This window comes from Neoarius graeffei, chromosome 9, assembly GCF_027579695.1.
Source record: "Neoarius graeffei isolate fNeoGra1 chromosome 9, fNeoGra1.pri, whole genome shotgun sequence".
Classification (NCBI taxonomy): domain Eukaryota; kingdom Metazoa; phylum Chordata; class Actinopteri; order Siluriformes; family Ariidae; genus Neoarius; species Neoarius graeffei.
Genome location: NC_083577.1, coordinates 65,195,586 through 65,212,452, shown reverse-complemented (window position 1 = coordinate 65,212,452; position 16,867 = coordinate 65,195,586). Strand labels below are relative to the sequence as shown.

The 16,867-nt window shown below is 40.7% G+C and overlaps 1 protein-coding gene across 8 annotated transcripts in view; it reads left to right on the top strand.

The window, feature by feature from the left end:
• The window catches only part of LOC132891943 (bromodomain adjacent to zinc finger domain protein 2B), a 107,518-nt gene that overhangs the window by 73,916 nt on the left and 16,735 nt on the right, over nt 1–16,867 (top strand). For 5 of the 8 annotated variants that reach the window (XM_060930097.1, XM_060930103.1, XM_060930096.1 and 2 more), the window contains exons 10-22: nt 119–173; nt 645–753; nt 1,213–1,314; nt 1,959–2,166; nt 2,506–2,598; nt 3,374–3,435; nt 4,732–4,797; nt 9,438–9,503; nt 10,644–10,688; nt 10,912–10,938; nt 11,924–11,989; nt 12,297–12,437; nt 16,178–16,432. In XM_060930097.1, the coding sequence (XP_060786080.1) occupies nt 119–173; nt 645–753; nt 1,213–1,314; nt 1,959–2,166; nt 2,506–2,598; nt 3,374–3,435; nt 4,732–4,797; nt 9,438–9,503; nt 10,644–10,688; nt 10,912–10,938; nt 11,924–11,989; nt 12,297–12,437; nt 16,178–16,432 (1,295 nt within the window). The remainder of the gene's footprint in view (nt 1–118; nt 174–644; nt 754–1,212; nt 1,315–1,958; nt 2,167–2,505; nt 2,599–3,373; nt 3,436–4,731; nt 4,798–9,437; nt 9,504–10,643; nt 10,689–10,911; nt 10,939–11,923; nt 11,990–12,296; nt 12,438–16,177; nt 16,433–16,867) is intronic. The other 3 variants (XM_060930099.1, XM_060930098.1, XM_060930100.1) reach the window with 3 other exon arrangements.

The window sequence follows — 16,867 nt, the reverse complement described above, 5'->3', positions numbered from 1 at the left end:
AAAAAAAATCTGGAAAATACATGAAATTAGATTATGCCAACTTAAGAAAAGAGATTACAAGCAAATTATGTCCAAGTAAGTTTGTGAGCACTCATTACTGGTGATTTTCCACTTTCAGTAAAGAGAAGAAGAGTGACAGATGAGCAAGCACTGAGGAGACCTCTCGAACACGGGTAAGAGATACAGTAATTGAAAAATGAAAAGCCAAGCTAAAGATTAAAAAAAAAAAAAGGGGAGGGTGTAGTGTAGGCCCATGCTTCACTTAAGTCAGGCTCAGACTTGCTTGACTAAAGCCATGGCACCTGTCCAGAGGAGAAAAAAAAGAGAGTGCCACTGTTTCTGGCTTCAATCCTTCCTCCATTTATCCATGTTTCCTCCAGTGATGCAGTCTGTTGGCACTCAGACACAGTGACTACATGTCTCTGGAGTGTTCCAGTGTGTGATTCACAGCTGGCCAATCCTGCTGTCCTTCATTTGAATAACTGGTCTGAGTTGTGCCAGGCTTCTGTATGGTGTAACTCTGACACCTTCACCAAGACAGTCTAGGCAGGTAGAACAAGAGAAATTACTGGGATTGCTTAGTCAGCGTGTATGTGTGAGTAGTGTCACTGGTACAGTTCTGAACCAATTCAGTACTTCTCTAGGTGGAAAAGAGAGACCCGTATCAGGAATGTCTGTGGCCGTGTGCAGGGAGAAGTGGCCTACTATGCGCCCTGTGGCAAAAAACTCAAACAGTACCCAAACGTTATGAAGGTAAGAATTAGTCCTACTCTAGAAATGATTTATTTACAGTTTCTGTAAAATAACAGGTTGTTTTTTTTTTGTTTTATTTATTAGGCTTGGATTATGTGGCGCATCTTCCATACAAGTCCTTGTATGGAAGCTGTTACTATAGAAATAACATGTTAGAACAAATGCATTAATATAAACCTGTGATTTAAATTACAGCTCGTACTAATGTCAGAGCTGCTGTAATAGAAAATAAATAAACACTTTATGGTCAATCATATTTGAGATTTCAACAGCACTGTGCTATAAACTGTGTTAAAATACCCCCCATAAGCTGGATATGGGATTTATATTTATGTGTATATACTGTACTAGTGTGATTATATCACCAAACCGTATCTGAATTAGGTACTTCAATAAGCTTTTTCTTATGCTCTCTCTCTCTCTCTCTCTCTCTCTCTCTCTCTCTCTCTCCATTTTTAGTACTTAGCAAGAAATGGAATAAGTGAGATCACACGTGACCATTTTAGCTTCAGTGCAAAAATAAGGGTTGGCAACTTCTATGAAGCGCGAGAAGGACCCGAGGTGATTTACTGTTCATTTTATATTGATTGATTTGTCTGTCATTTCAGTCTTAATTGTTGATGAGGAATATTCGTTGGTGTGACTGCATGGGAAACATTCTGTTGTAATCTTGTATGTGTGAAGACTTTTAAAATTTTGACAGTTAAAAGTGAATTATGTAAGATTTTAAAGAATGTCTGAAATAGCAGAACAGAACAGGAAACGCTGCTTTCTGTAATAATATGAAACAACCACTTAACTGAACAGGCCACTGGAAGGTCAGGTTTTTCCTCCCATATAATAGCCTTTATTAGCACCTGTTATTGCCACCTTCTGTGGTAGGATTAGTGACTATTTCTTACTCACAAACAGTTGACAATTGCAGAGTCGATGAGAAAATCTCTATGATATACCAAATGCTGTACAAGCCAGAATAAAGGCAGGTGGAATTAAAGATTCTTGACAAGTTCCTTTGGTTTTTTGGGTTTTTTTTTTTTTTAATTGTTTCTATGGTTATATAAACACCCTTTTCAAATGTCTAATAGACTAGTTTTGGATTAAATTTATTTATATACCCTATCGTTAATTATAGAATGAATTGTTCTGAAAGTAGTGTTGTTCCAACACTGAGTGGTTTTCTGGGTTTATGTCCTGCTAATTTCCAGGGTTTGCAGTGGTGCTTGCTGAAAGAGGACGAGGTTGTTGCCTGTATCTTGGCAATGGAGGGGCATAGAGGTCGTTCTAAGAGTCTGCAGCTCCAGTGTACTGATGATCCCTTCCATTCGCACCACTGGAAAAGACCACCTAGTGTGGGTGAGACTGAGATGGCTAATGCTGCATCGATTAAACTACAGCGGAAACTGGAGGCACAGGGTAAAATTCCACCGTCTTCAGTTGCTCTCAGGATTCTGACTGGCATCCATGCTACAGCTCTTTTAACATGAGAGAATAAGGCTACTCAATCTGTAAGCTGCAAAGACAGGATATTTGGAAGATAAAATATGCATCTGTAATGTGTAATATGAACTGTACAAAATCCTTTACTATAATTTGTAAAATAAAGGAGGATATGCAATTACAGCCTTTGGCGATGTATCATAACATGTATCGTTCAGCCCATTATATTTTTTTAACTTGTTTTCCTTTTGGAAATTGTATTGGGCAAAGTGCAAATGAACATTCACTCTCCACTTCCTGTTTTCTCTGGGTCAGAGTTTGCACGGCAGGCTGCTCAGATAAAAATGATGCGAAAGCTGGAAGAAAGGGCTCTTGCACAAGCTAATAAAGAGGCCAAAAGACAAAAAGGTAAAGCCATGATACACTGCACAGTTTGAATGCATTGCATATTGACAGGTCTGTTAAGCATGTAATTTAGAAATCTTTGTGTCTGTAGTATGTTTGCTTATAAAACCCGTGTTTGGTTTTTAATCAGATAGATTCAGATGATCTTTCATGAGTTAGAGGTCACTCCACATCTCATCTCATCTCATTATCTCTAGCTGCTTTATCCTTCTGCAGGGTCGCAGGCAAGCTGGAGCCTATCCCAGCTGACTACGGGCGAAAGGCGGGGTACACCCTGGACAAGTCGCCAGGTCATCACAGGGCTGACACATAGACACAGACAACCATTCACACTCACATTCACACCTACGGTCAATTTAGAGTCACCAGTTAACCTAACCTGCATGTCTTTGGACTGTGGGGGAAACCGGAGCACCCGGAGGAAACCCACGCGGACACGGGGAGAACATGCAAACTCCACACAGAAAGGCCCTCGCCGGCCCCGGGGCTCGAACCCAGGACCTTCTTGCTGTGAGGCGACAGCGCTAACCACTACACCACCGTGCCGCCGTCACTCCACATGTCACTCTTTTTTTTTTTTTTTGTTAAGATTTAAATCCACACCACCTGCATTCTAATTTACCCATGTTCATAACTGCCCTTGTGACTCACTCTCTCACAGTGACGGGGTGTGATTTAGTAAAACCTTCAACTCAAAATAAATCTCTAAATCTAGGGTTAATCACAGCTTAATGTGTGGCACAGGGACTAGATCCAAGTATGTGTTGTGTGATTTCAGCCCTACTGGAAGCAGAGGAGAAGCGCAAACAGAAAGAGCAGCTGAAGATTCGAAAGCAGCAGGTAGAGGCTTCGCTCATGCCGCCCCTCCTCTCTCTCTCTCTCTCTCTCTCTCTCTCTCTCTGATGCATACAACCTGCACAACACCACCTCTCAGAAGAAACCCTACATTTCCATTTGTCTTGCACTAGCAACATGCAGCCTAATAAATGTCGGTTGTTATTAATGGAACCTCATTTCTGTTGTCGGTATGTTTTGGGGGGATTTTCACACAACAAGCAAATAGGGTTTTTATTTGGTGTTTGTGCATGCATTCATGTGCATTCTGGTGTTTTTCACTTAAAGGGGAACAGAGGGCAATATATAGAGTAAATATAACAATAAAACACACATTAACGAACCTTATTCAAGACTTACAAAAGTTTTTTGTTCTAAGGTTGGAAAGTTAGTGTTTTGAAAGTAGCTCGAGCAAACTATTTCCGCAGTTTGAACAGCCCGCCATGATATTAATTTTATCCAATCAGAATGCACGTTCATTTTCTCTGCGTAACACTCATGACGTATGTATGTGCCCAGTTGTGTTGGCTCACTGAGGTTGGGAATGGCACGTGTGAAATACCTGTTTCTGCCTCTTGCGACGATTTCGCAAGTCCACGGGTGGCGCCTATCTCATTGCAGCAAATAAATTCTGCTGGACTTGTGAGCAACTCCACGTTACATTTTCCGCACGAGCACCACGCCGTGTCACCTGCACGCAGACGCTCTGCCCCACGCTTGCCATGCCCATGGTCAGCATCAGTCTCATCCTCGCCGTCATCCGAGCTTTCTTCTCTTATTTCATCACCGGAGTCGAGAGTACCTCTCCTAGGTTCAAACTGGTACCCTTCTAAGCCATAGCCTGCTTGCAGTGTGTCTTGCGGGATCTCTTCGTATGATTCGACAGAGCTGTCGCTTTCACTTGATGCGCCCGACGCCATGATTACACGCTTATCTCCTGTATTTCGGAGAGTTCCGCTAGTGCAGTGGGTAGCGCTGACATCACGGTCTTTTAAAAATGGCGACTCTTGTGCGGTTTAGCGTATAAAGTATTATATTTACAATTACCAAGATATTTCGTTGTTTTCTAGTATATAAATTTGATAGAATACGTTACTTTGTCACATCAGCAACTGTATATATTATATTTGGTACCCCTTTAATATCAAAATCACCAGGCTTTTTAAAAAGAGTTTTCAGATTGGATTAACATACGGTAGTAGAGGCCTAAATAAATTCAACATCAGCTATGTGACCTTGGTCTTGTTTTTTGCTCTCTTCTCCCCCCCCCCCAAATGTTCTTTCTCTGTCTTGACCTAACAGGAGAAGGCCAGAAGACTTGAACAGCTTCGTGCTGAGAAGGCACTTCGAGCTCAGCAGATACTTGAGGTAAAAAGATTCACATCTGTAGTGAAGCTGGACTGTGATTCAGATCAGAATTATAATGGCATGTCTCAAGAGACTAATCATAGAAATGATAAATCTGAAAACCGACAAGAAGCCTTTTAATATAAAGACGCAACAAAAAATAAATCTCAAATATTGCTTTTCATAAAAGTTTTAACCTTGTACTCTTCAGAGCATGTTTTTTTTTTTTAATATACATCGCAAAAGGCTATTCCATTGTTAAAGGATTTTTATAAATGCTCCTTCACTAGTTCTTGTTTTGTGTAATTATTTGAAATATCAGGAATCTGAGTGGTAAAATTAACCCTAGAGTTATCCTAGACCAAAACCAGTAGTCAGCTGAGTGAAACTGAGCAAGCTCAGAATTGTGTCTGCAGTTTTGTTGCCCACAGAGTGAAAATGCCACATTAACAGCCACTTGTAAAGCATGCAATTACATATTAAAATCTAAACCTAATTATACTTTCTCTTTTATGCCTCTCTTTATCTCTGTGAAGTGTTTTGTCATGTTCAAGTTAATGGGATGAAAGCGTGATTTAGCTTCTGACACGGAGTATGTTTGTTATATTAATCAGCCAATTCTACAGAAAGGTCGAGTTCAGTGTCCTCACCCACACACAACAGGAAAACCTCAACCACAGTGTTTAGACTGCTGTTGAACACTTTTTAAAATGCCCTTGCTAGTTGGGAAATTTTATATTGTGAAATCAGTATCTCTCACCATACATCCACATGCCACGTTCTCTCATTTAGTAGTAGGACTGCAGCAAACTACTGTTTCTATAATTGGTTAATGCGTCGACTATTTATTTATTTATTTGATAATCACGTAATCTAGTGATGATCTGTGTTTTCAATGACGATAAGATATTTAAATTACAAATGAGACATTTTATATATTTTAACTATGTCACATGAAACTAAAACGTGAAGATTCAGCTGAAGTGTGTTCATCTTTCTCACTTGCACTGCTAGGTTACGTGTAGACAAACTTGAACAGGCTCAAGTTTTACAGGCCTTTTAAAATCATGAAATTGCTGCAACAACATTTATTACGTAGTTTAATATTTTGTAAAACTGTGGCTTCCAGAAAACATTATGTAATATGAGTGTTTTTACAAGCAGGAACCTGTGGAGCCTTTAAAGAGACGTGTAAATTTAAAAGAAAGTTAGTTAGTTTCTGGTGCTCGTGAGAAACTACCTGCAAGAAGCATGAACTCCATAAATATGATAGTGTTGCTGACAGGAGATTTGGTTTTACAGAGTGATATATATATTGAATGTAGGCCTGCTGTCTATATCTTGAGAATGCAAAATGTACTAGAAGATATAATAAATCGACGAACAGATGACTTGCACACCGGATACTGTCTCGTGTACACCGGAAACTTTCTTGTGCGCATCAGATGCTTTTTAATTAATTTATTTATTTAAAATGAACACACGTCCCTTTTAAGGGCTCTGCAGGACCCAAATACAAGGTGTTTTTATTTTATATGTTTATGCATCATTACTTTCAAAGAAACTGACTTGTATCACCAAGCAAATATTTTTCCTATGTACGGTCTAAACACTCCTGACTCCCAGTGAGTAACTTAAATTTTGCATCTGAGAATCTGTTTCTTGTGTTCACTGAAAGAAAAGCTCTTTTAAGTGTTTACATACAGTACCAGCCAAAAGTTTGAATACGCCTTCTAATTCAACGTTTTTTCTTTTTTTGTTAATTAAAAGACATTTCATGTCTTAAAGTAATGATGGACTCTTTACTTAGTTGAGCGGTTTTTGACGTAATATGGACTACTACAGTTGTGGAATAGGGCTATTTGTCCTTCCTGTGCCAGCACCTGTTGTTCCCAGGCAGACTTCTTTCCAGGTCCTCAAGGCACATCAGGTGGGACTGATCTCCGTTTCTATAGCCCTTGGCCTCTCATCTATACATACTGTAGCTAGGGTTACAGTGGGGGGGTCTCCCACTGTACTAGTCCTTTTGGTAATCGCGAGAGTTTGATTCCCTACTAACATCTGTATAGACCCCTTCGCATGTTTGTAAACAAACCAACCGTTGCCAGGATGTGCGCGCAGCCTGGACTCAGAAACAATGACGCTGCCCATAGACCGGCATTATGAGCTGTCAGATTATGCCAAACAATTGTCGTTACAAGATCGAGAATGCTACATAAATAAGTTAACTCTAACAAGTGGACATCGCCTACCGGATCCGTATTTAATTAAAGAGTGGACGGACGATGTTAGTAAGTTCCCTGGTATACAATGGCCAGATATATACTTGTACTTTATTGACAAGACTTCAGTGTACAGCCACGAAAAACTTCGTGCCTACAAGTCTTTAAACGCATATGATTATGTGCGGGCATGTACAGAACGTGTTTTACACTGAAATTGTTTTAATCAAATTATGCCAGTGATGTGATGGCAATGTGGCTTTAGCTACAACAGCAAATACCAACACTAAACAGCAATTTGCAGGAGGTAATGGCATGAAAGGAATGATAGTGTAAAGAGTGCAGCTAAGAGAAATCAGAGCTGCGTAAAAAGCGAGAGGCAGAGACCAGAAATGAAACTGAACGGGGCGGGAGCTAGGTTAGAGCAGTCAGCGTAAGTTGGCATTTAGAGTGAGGGCACACAATTTTACCTTTCCATCCTTGCTTTAAAATTGTGATTTTCGGCATACACAAATAATGATGGCACAAAATCTGGACTGCTTGAGTCAAGCGAGAGCTCTCCTACAGACAAAATTGCATGCAAAGCTAAGTTAACATGCTAACAATATTCATTACATTGTGTAACTATGACCCAGCTAATCAGACAAACGTTACCAAATTATTTTGCTACATCAATAAACGAAGACTAGAAAGAATAAAAAAAGAAAGATTCAATAAATAGCCTGATCTTACCTATGATGAAGTGGGCGCTGCAAACCCGCGCATTTTTGATGGTGCTTTCATCCCAGTCTACACGTTTGATGGCTTGTAGCCATAGACGTCGGCGATTTTTTTTGGAATGGGTGAGATCCTGCTGGAATTCTGTACATTTTAACCCCATCACTGCTACGATTCTGACACCCGACAACACAACAACTAGGCATCGCTGAGTCTTTTTTTAGTCCAGGCTGCGCGCGCAGTTTCCTCTTGCGTATGAATGACGTTTACTGCGAAGGGGTCTATTGCAGTGTGCCTCACCAGATGGCAGTAGGTACCATTTTTATGATGGCCTTTGGTATGACCCAACAAGAAGTAGGATTTGCGATCTCCCATTCGAGAGGCGGATACATTAACCACTAGGCCATCTTGCGGTGGGATAGGTCCATTTACTGTATTTATATATTATTTACTGTTTGATCGCAAATGCATTAAGAAGGCAAGAAATTGCACTAATTAACTTTTGACGAGACACACCTGTTAACTGAAAAGCATTCCAGGTGACTACCTCATGAAGCTGGTTAAGATAATGCCAATAGTGCACAGTGTCATTGAGATAAACGGTGGCTACATTGAAGAATCTCTCATTCTCATTATCTCTAGCCGCTTTATCCTTCTACAGGGTCGCAGGCAAGCTGGAGCCTATCCCAGCTGACTATGGGTGAAAGGCGGGGTACACCCTGGACAAGTCGCCAGGTCATCACAGGGCTGACACATAGACACAGACAACCATTCACATTCACACCTACGGTCAATTTAGAGTCACCAGTTAACCTAACCTGCATGTCTTTGGACTGTGGGGGAAACCGGAGCACCCGGAGGAAACCCACGCGGACACGGGGAGAACATGCAAACTCCACACAGAAAGGCCCTTGCCGGCCCCGGGGCTCGAACCCAGGACCTTCTTGCTGTGAGGCGACAGCGCTAACCACTACACCACCATGCCGCCCCTTTGAAAAATCTAAAATATGAAACTTTTGGGTTTTTTTTTTTAACACTTTCTTGTTTTCCACATAATTCCATATATGTTCTGTATGTTATTTATTAGTTTTGATGTCTTCAGTATTGTTCTACAGTGTAGAAAATGGCCAAAATACATAAAAGCCTATGAATGATTAGGTGTGTCCAAACTTTTGACTGGTACTGCATGTAATGTAATTGAAAATATTTATATGTAAGTAGTATATTGCATTTTACCCAAAAATAGAGGCTGTGTCATCTTTCATCATGCATTTCCTTATGGTTGGGGAATTAGATGAAGCAGGTTCATGAGGAAAAAATGGGTACAATCAAATATTTGTGGGAGAAAAACAAAACCCAACAGCTCCAATGGCTTCAGGAGTATATTCCATTCTACTCAAAAAGAGAGACGGTCATTTTTTTCATAATGCATTTCTTGTGGATTTTTCTTTACCAACCATATCAATGAATTTTCACGATTGATTATGTCTGTTTTGTTGACATTGTTATAGCTCTACTCGGTAGTGATTAGTATTGAATAATAAAATGGTGTCATGGTGGGTCTGTAGGTTCAGGTAGTGTCAGGATGTCTAGGTAAAAAAAAAAACCCCTACCATCTGTATCATTAGATTTTCTTTAAAATAAACAGAACACCGATGCCAGACCAGGACTTACTTTCAGCTATTGAGTTTAATGGATAAAGCTCCTTGTGCTGTTTTTCAGGCAAAAAGGAAAAAAAAGGAGGAGGCCATCAATGCAAAAACACTAGAAGCTGAGAAACGAATGAAGGTGACAGTGATTACAGTGTGTGCTTTATGTGGAGGGTGTGTGGTTCTGATGAACTCAGCTGGTCCATGCTTGTGTGGCTTCAGATATATTTCTCCGATATGACAAGCAGACCTGTTCTAAATTAATAACAGCACAGACTGAGGCTCTCTCTGAGTAACTCCCGTCTTTCCACTTCTCTACACTTGGACACACACTTGCACATAGACACACAATCTGAAGCTGCCACACTGGGCCAGCTGAGTTGTGTGTGTAATGTATATGCCAGTATATGTGTGTGTACGTGTACACACACACACACACACACACACACACACAGGGGGCTGCAAAAGTAGGTATACAGTAAGGATTATTCTAATAGTGGTGCTAGGTTTCATTTAATACTAGAATTCATTAAAAGATAGGGTTTTCGCATGCAAGCCACGTTCTGTTGATGCCATGATTCAGTTCATATGGGAGGCTTGCCAGGAAATTGATGCTGATAAAGACCTTTGTGCCAGTGTGTGCATGGGTGTCCACACTCAACTAGTGGAGTGTGTGAATGCTGGGGGCAAACAGTTTGAACATTTGAGGGATTAATATGTTTATTATTGATTGTTATTTTTGATATGTTTGTATAAAATATATATATATATATATATATATATATATATATATATATATATATATATATATATATATATATATAGGGCGGCACGGTGGTGTAGTGGTTAGCGCTGTCGCCTCACAGCAAGAAGGTCCGGGTTCGAGCCCCGCGGCCGGCGAGGGCCTTTCTGTGTGGAGTTTGCATGTTCTCCCCGTGTCCGCGTGGGTTTCCTCCGGGTGCTCCGGTTTCCCCCACAGTCCAAAGACATGCAGGTTAGGTTAACTGGTGACTCTAAATTGACCGTAGGTGTGAGTGTGAATGGTTGTCTATGTGTAAGCCCTGTGACGACCTGGCGACTTGTCCAGGGTGTACCCCGCCTTTCGCCCGTAGTCAGCTGGGATAGGCTCCAGCTTGCCTGCGACCCTGTAGAACAGGATATAGCGGCTAGAGGTAATGAGATGATATATACTCAACCAGGATGTATGTACAGTATGCATGCCAGCCAAATTATTCTGCCTTGTCTTTAAACCTCGTCTGTGTGTTCTATCTTTGTTCAGGAGAAGGAACTGCGCAGACAACAGGCATCCGTTCTGAAGCAACAGGTATGCAGTAACAGGTCTTTCAGCTTGCTGTCTGCTATAAAGGGCAACTTAATCAAAAACATTGTTCTGTGGCTCTCCCTTGGATATCTCCCATGTTTCAGTCTTCATTCTTTTAACATTCTTGTGGTATTTGGGGTACCGACCACTTTGGGAACTGCTCATGAAGGTGGTAAAATGTCATTTTGTCTCTCTTTCTTAATTCTTTGCCAACTCTTTCTGGCAGGAATTGGAGAGGCATAGACTAGAAATGGTATGGGTATGTTTACTTTTGTACACTTCCCACTACGTTGTGACTTATTTGTGATGTGGTTGCCCATTGTAATGCATAAGCAGGCTGCTGTCATGCCTACACCTCCTTTGCATGTCTCTCATTGTTACATACTGTATATTTTCTGGCTGTGCCAGGGAGAGAGAAATGGTGTATACTATCTTGCAGAGTGACCAAATGGTATTACCAAGACATAATGATTTCTACTGATCATTCAAATGATGACCTCCAAAACACTGATTTTTGTTTTTGTAGTAAAAATAATGGGGTACATTTGTCCAGTTGTTTATAGCGGCGGATACCATAAGGTCTTGCACTTTTTCAATTATTACTATTTTTATGTGGGTTTTTCCAAAACGTCTGTTTAACTCTTATCCACTTTCAAGTCATACAGGTTTAAAGCTTTTAGGTTAGCTTTACTCTGGACTCATGAAATTATGCAGCACTGACAAGTTTCACAAACTGCATCCGCACAGAGAAATTCTGCTATCAAATCAGTTTAATGTCTGACTTGTTCATTGAAGCATTTTGTTAAACAACTGGGAGGAAGGACATGGTACTTATTGTGAAGGATTCTCCCACATCTCCCTCCCTTGTTCAGCTGACTGTGCTCTAAAGGGCAGCATGTAGAAACCTTCAGTTTAATGAATAACACTTGTCTAAACCAAAGAGGGATTCTATATTTTAGTGGCAGATGTTGAAGAGCTGATCAGAACTGGCTTTGCATATTTGCTTTATTTATACATCTTGACCACACTGCCTCCATACACTGCGCTGTATGTCTAGCATCTACCTATTGCATTATTCATTTGTGACGGTTGATTTAGCTTTCCTGTGCTTGAGCTAATATAAAATGCCTTGTTTTATTTTTTATTTACAGTTTGTACTTCATGGTTATTAAAGTCATGCCATACATGTATTTATGCCCATGCACGTGATGGTAAAGGGTGTGTTTGTGGTGTTGTAGGAACGGGAGAGACGCAAGCAGCACATGATGCTGGTAAAAGCCATGGAGGCTCGGAAGAGAGCTGAGGTGTGTTAGGAATTACGCAGTGACTACTCTTTTTGTTCCTAAAATAACATAATTTGTTCAGCAACATAGGAAATGAGAGGCAGCTCTTTCCTTTCCTTTCTGTTCAAGTGTGCACAGAGATAATTAACTAATCCTTGTCCTATACCTTTACTCCTCAGAGCTGTCTGTCTCTCGGAGACTTTTCTGAAATGTACGAACTGTGAATAAAAGTGTAAATGCATTCCTTGTGTAATTTCCAGTGAAAGTGCTCGGTTGAATAGTAATGACTTGGCTACAAACTACTCACACTTGTGTACTCTGGCTACAGGAACGAGAGCGTCTGAAGCAGGAGAAAAGAGATGAGAGACGCATAAACAAAGAGCGTAAAATGGAGCTCAGACGGCTGGAGCTAAAGATGGTTAAAGAACTGAACAAACCCAATGAAGACCTGTGTCTGCCAGATCAGAAGGTATATCCGTGCCATTGTTCCCCATTCCCCAGTTGTCCAAAAAATTACAATTGATTTTTTTTTTTTTATAAACTCAGTCCAGATGTTTTATGACTTGTCCATCCTTTTTTTTTTGGCGATTTCTGTTTTGATTCTTCATTTGCATCCTCGATTGTCTTGTATTGTCCATATGGGTCTGTGGGATTTGGATGACTGCATTGCCATCTAGTGGCTACAGGACATACAACAACTTAATAGATGACCTCTACAGTACATAGATTCAAGTTAAAGGGTACTGGCAGTGAAAAACATCGGCCAGACACATTACACCTTCTGCACAAATGCATTTTGACTACCCTGTGTTGTCATGCTGTGTTGCATAAAGCAGCGCTTTAAAATTTTGTATTCCTGCTCACTTGAGGGTGCAGCCATTTTGTGGGTGGTGTCTGACGTAGTATCGTTGATGGGTTTCCTGTATCTTGATTGGCTCGCTGCTCGTGACACCGCGATGTAGCTGTATGTACAAAACGTTGTTGAAAAAAATAGTGGAGTGCAAACAAAGCCTATGATTGGGAAAATAATAAACGTGATAATAAAGGAAAAGGGATTGTGTTCCATTGCTGACAACCAAGCAACGTAAACGGCTTGCTAAACAGTGGCTACACAACTTGGGAACAGGTCACACTTTAGAAACACTCTCCTTTGGCAGAAATTCTGCTGTTTGCGAGGACCATTTTGAGCCTGATTTGCTTTGAAAGGAATCTACAGGCCGAGCTTTTGGGCTACACAGGTCACATTAGACTCGAACCCAATTCCATGGCAACAGTATTCCAACACCATCCACGGAAAAGGGATTCAGGTTATGCAAGCCGATTAACTAGAATAGTATAGACCAGTGATTCCCAACCACTGTGCCGCGGCACATTAGTGTGCCGTGAGAGATCATCAGGTGTACCGTGGGAAATTATCCAATTTCACTTAATTGTTCCGAAAATTATTTATTTACTGCAAATAATTTGTCTTCGTTCATCTATGCCGGCAACGTATAGTGACGGGAAGAACAATTAAATACTCTTCCACTAGATGGCAGCAGGTAGCTAATTAACCTGTGTATCTACCTGTTGCCATTCAAACAATAGAATTAGTAATGCTTCAGGTGTGATGGTTGTGATAGTGATGGATAAATATTTGAAAAGAAAAAGTACACAATCCAAACTGGGTCCTGGAGAAAATTCTGACCCAGATGAAGGCCCTAGTATGAGTAGAGGTCAGAAGAAAGCAAAAAAGGTGATTTTCCACAACCTATCTATGTGAGCTGGGCTTTTCAAGCATGACTGCTATAAAAACTAAAAAAGGAGAGTGACTCAGAGCTGTTAAGGAAGATTCGTGTGTGTCTTTCTTCAATTCCTGCGAGTATATCAGCTTTGTGTTCAACTAAACAGGCCCAGGTTTCACACTCAGTAAGTAAATTGAGACTAGATGATCGTTATATTTCATTATATATACTTTTTGTGACATTTTTGTTTGGTGGTGTGCTGTGGGATTTTGCGAATGTAAAATATGTGCCGTGGCTCAAGAAAGGTTGGGAAACACTGGTATAGACATTCAAAGCTATGTATGGGGCACTGCTTAAAAGAGGCGCTCCCGAGGAGTGTAAAATGTGTTAGTAAATAATCCCACGTTATTTTTAAAAAGCAAATTAAAAATAAATGTTGGATTAAAAACCCATCTGTCTTATGGAAATAACGATACAAATTTATTGTCCAGCGCTCTGCTATAAATTCACACTTGGCTTCGAGCTGTCACTAGCTTGTATTTAAACCATATAAACTATTGTGGTGCATATTGCATGTCTGTACCTGCATTCACACACACAATCAATCAATAAATGAATAGGCTTCATAGCTAGTATGGACACACACAATCTACATAAATGCACGCACACACAGTTTCTATATCTAATAGGCTGCCTATCGATTTATAAGTTCTCCATCTGCTGATGGCCCTCTAGCATCAGGCTACATGCTAAACACAGGCTATCATGGCCTGTATATAGTCCATTTCCAATGCAGGTTTGTGTGCAACGTAAGTTTCCAAACCAGGTCAGATTTATCCGTGAAACAATTCAATGACTGAGCCTGTATTTTATCACCATAAGTTTGTGCTTTTTACAACAAACACGTTCAGTGTCAGTTTTCCGCTTGGCATGCTTTCCACATCGGCACCAGATAGCTGCTGAGCCCTTTCTCCTGCCTTCCTGACTTTGCACTTGCAAAGTATCATCCATTTCATCATTAGAATCATCTGATGATTTGCTGCTGAAATCATTTACCAGATGTAGATCATCCTTTTTCAGTGTTCAAAATACCCGGTTGCCCAGTTGTGCCACGCAACCAGATTTTGTTCCCCACAACCTATTTACAAACCCATTTTGTGGCAAAGACGCTTGCGGTACAGGTGGTGAATCACTCCCGGACATTGATTGACAGAGAAAATTTACGAACCTCGAGCCTCATTACGACATCATGATATTTCAAGTTTTCTGGAACTTTCTTGGAGTTTTGTGAACATGGCGAGTCAGAGCACTTTGTTCAAGTATTTTTCCAAGTCAGCTAGTCGAGGAGCTGAGAGTGAGACTGCTGCTACAGGTGAAAGTCCAGAAGAGCAAGGACAAGGAACGTCCAGGACTGAAACAGAGGTACAGCAAGAGGAAACGGCTAGTGAGCAGACAACGGCGGGGAAGCCTTCATGGCTACATCACGACACAGGAGAAGAGACCGAAAAGATGCTTTGTGACTGGTGCATAGAATTCGACAAGTCAGGAGGCAGAAATGCGTTTGTCAGTGGTTGTAAAACGATGAAGATAATAAGTATCACTGTACATAAGGGCTCAGCGACGCACAAAGCGGCAGCAGAAAAAAAAATGAGGATCATCACTGCCCCGTCAGGTTTGCAACTCTTGGTTATTTTCTTCAAATTTCATTGTAAATCTTAGTAGTGCCGGGGTAATTCCAAGACGCTTGTATTTCCATTGTACTACAATGAAAACAATGTTGGTAGATCGCTTTGAGAGCATGGCCATTGTTTTGATTTTTAACCCTCGGGTTGAGAGCTTCTCTGGTGAAGCTCGGCAGGTTTAGAATGAGTAGGTCATACATTTAGATAAATGTCTTCGAGTTTTTGCAGAAATTAGGGACTTAAAAGTGGGACAACCTAAAATGTTGAGGGGCAACCAAACTTCTGCCTCCAACCTGGTTCAAAAAAGTATTTCGAACACTGTTTTTCCAAGGTTCAAACAGAGATCCATTTTTTTTTTCTGATGTCCATACTGACTTGAAGTTAACTCCTTTCACAGCTGACTAAATCCAGGCTAACAAGTATGTTTACACTGGCTACTTGACTTCCCGTACCTGGCTATCAATGAATTTTTGTCACATCCTTGGCTACATATTGGTTGCCCAAGTGCAATAAAACTTGACGTGCTTTTGGAGTTTTAAGCTTATGATAGCTAATCATTTGGTAGCGTTTGTGTACATTATTATAATTGAGGCTTGTAGTGGTATTGATCATGTTTAAATGCTGTACCAGTACCCTTTAATTGAATCTGGCAGTGGATGCTAATTTTCTTTTTTGAGAGGAAAGATGCTGGTACAGAGCAAACTGTGTATCAGGAGTAAGCCATACACGTTCTGGGTAATTTTGAGCATGTGGGTGTACCTTTTAAAATAAACTTAACCTTCTTTTCATGCCATCTCCTGTAGGCTCTGCCTGAGCTGTCACGGTTACAAGGTCTGCTGTTACCGGATAGTTGTGTTGGGGACTGCCTGATGGTGATGCAGTTCCTGCGTTGCTTTGGGAAGGTACTGCATTTAGACTGCAGCACGAAGCTGCCCACCCTTCACATGCTGCAGGCAGGACTCCTAAACCTGAGCCCTAGTGCAGCTCAGCTGCAGGATCTGCTCATTGGCCTACTCTCTGCTGCAGTGTATGATCCAGGCTTTCCACCAGGATCGATGGTGAGGAACACATGCCTGCACACACAAACAGTAAATTGAAATTGATGTAAAGAGATCTTGCTGTTAGACCTGTGGAACAGAATCATGAAAACCTTTTAGTACAGCGCGTAATTTGTAATATAACAGGGCATAAGTGAATGAGTCCAAGAAGAAAGGAGGTGGTTTGTTGTACCTACTGCAGTAAGACAGGGCACCTGGTGAGATGTGTCAGGGGAAAGAAAGCAGGGGCATTAAGAATCCAGGATTATACAGTGGTGCTTGAAAGTTTGTGAACCCTTTAGAATTTTCTATATTTCTGCATAAATATGCCCTAAAACATCATCAGATTTTCGCACAAGTCCTAAAAGTAGATAAAGAGAACTCAGTTAAACAAATGAGACAAAAATATGATACTTGGTCATTTATTTATTGAGGAAAATGATCCAATATTACATA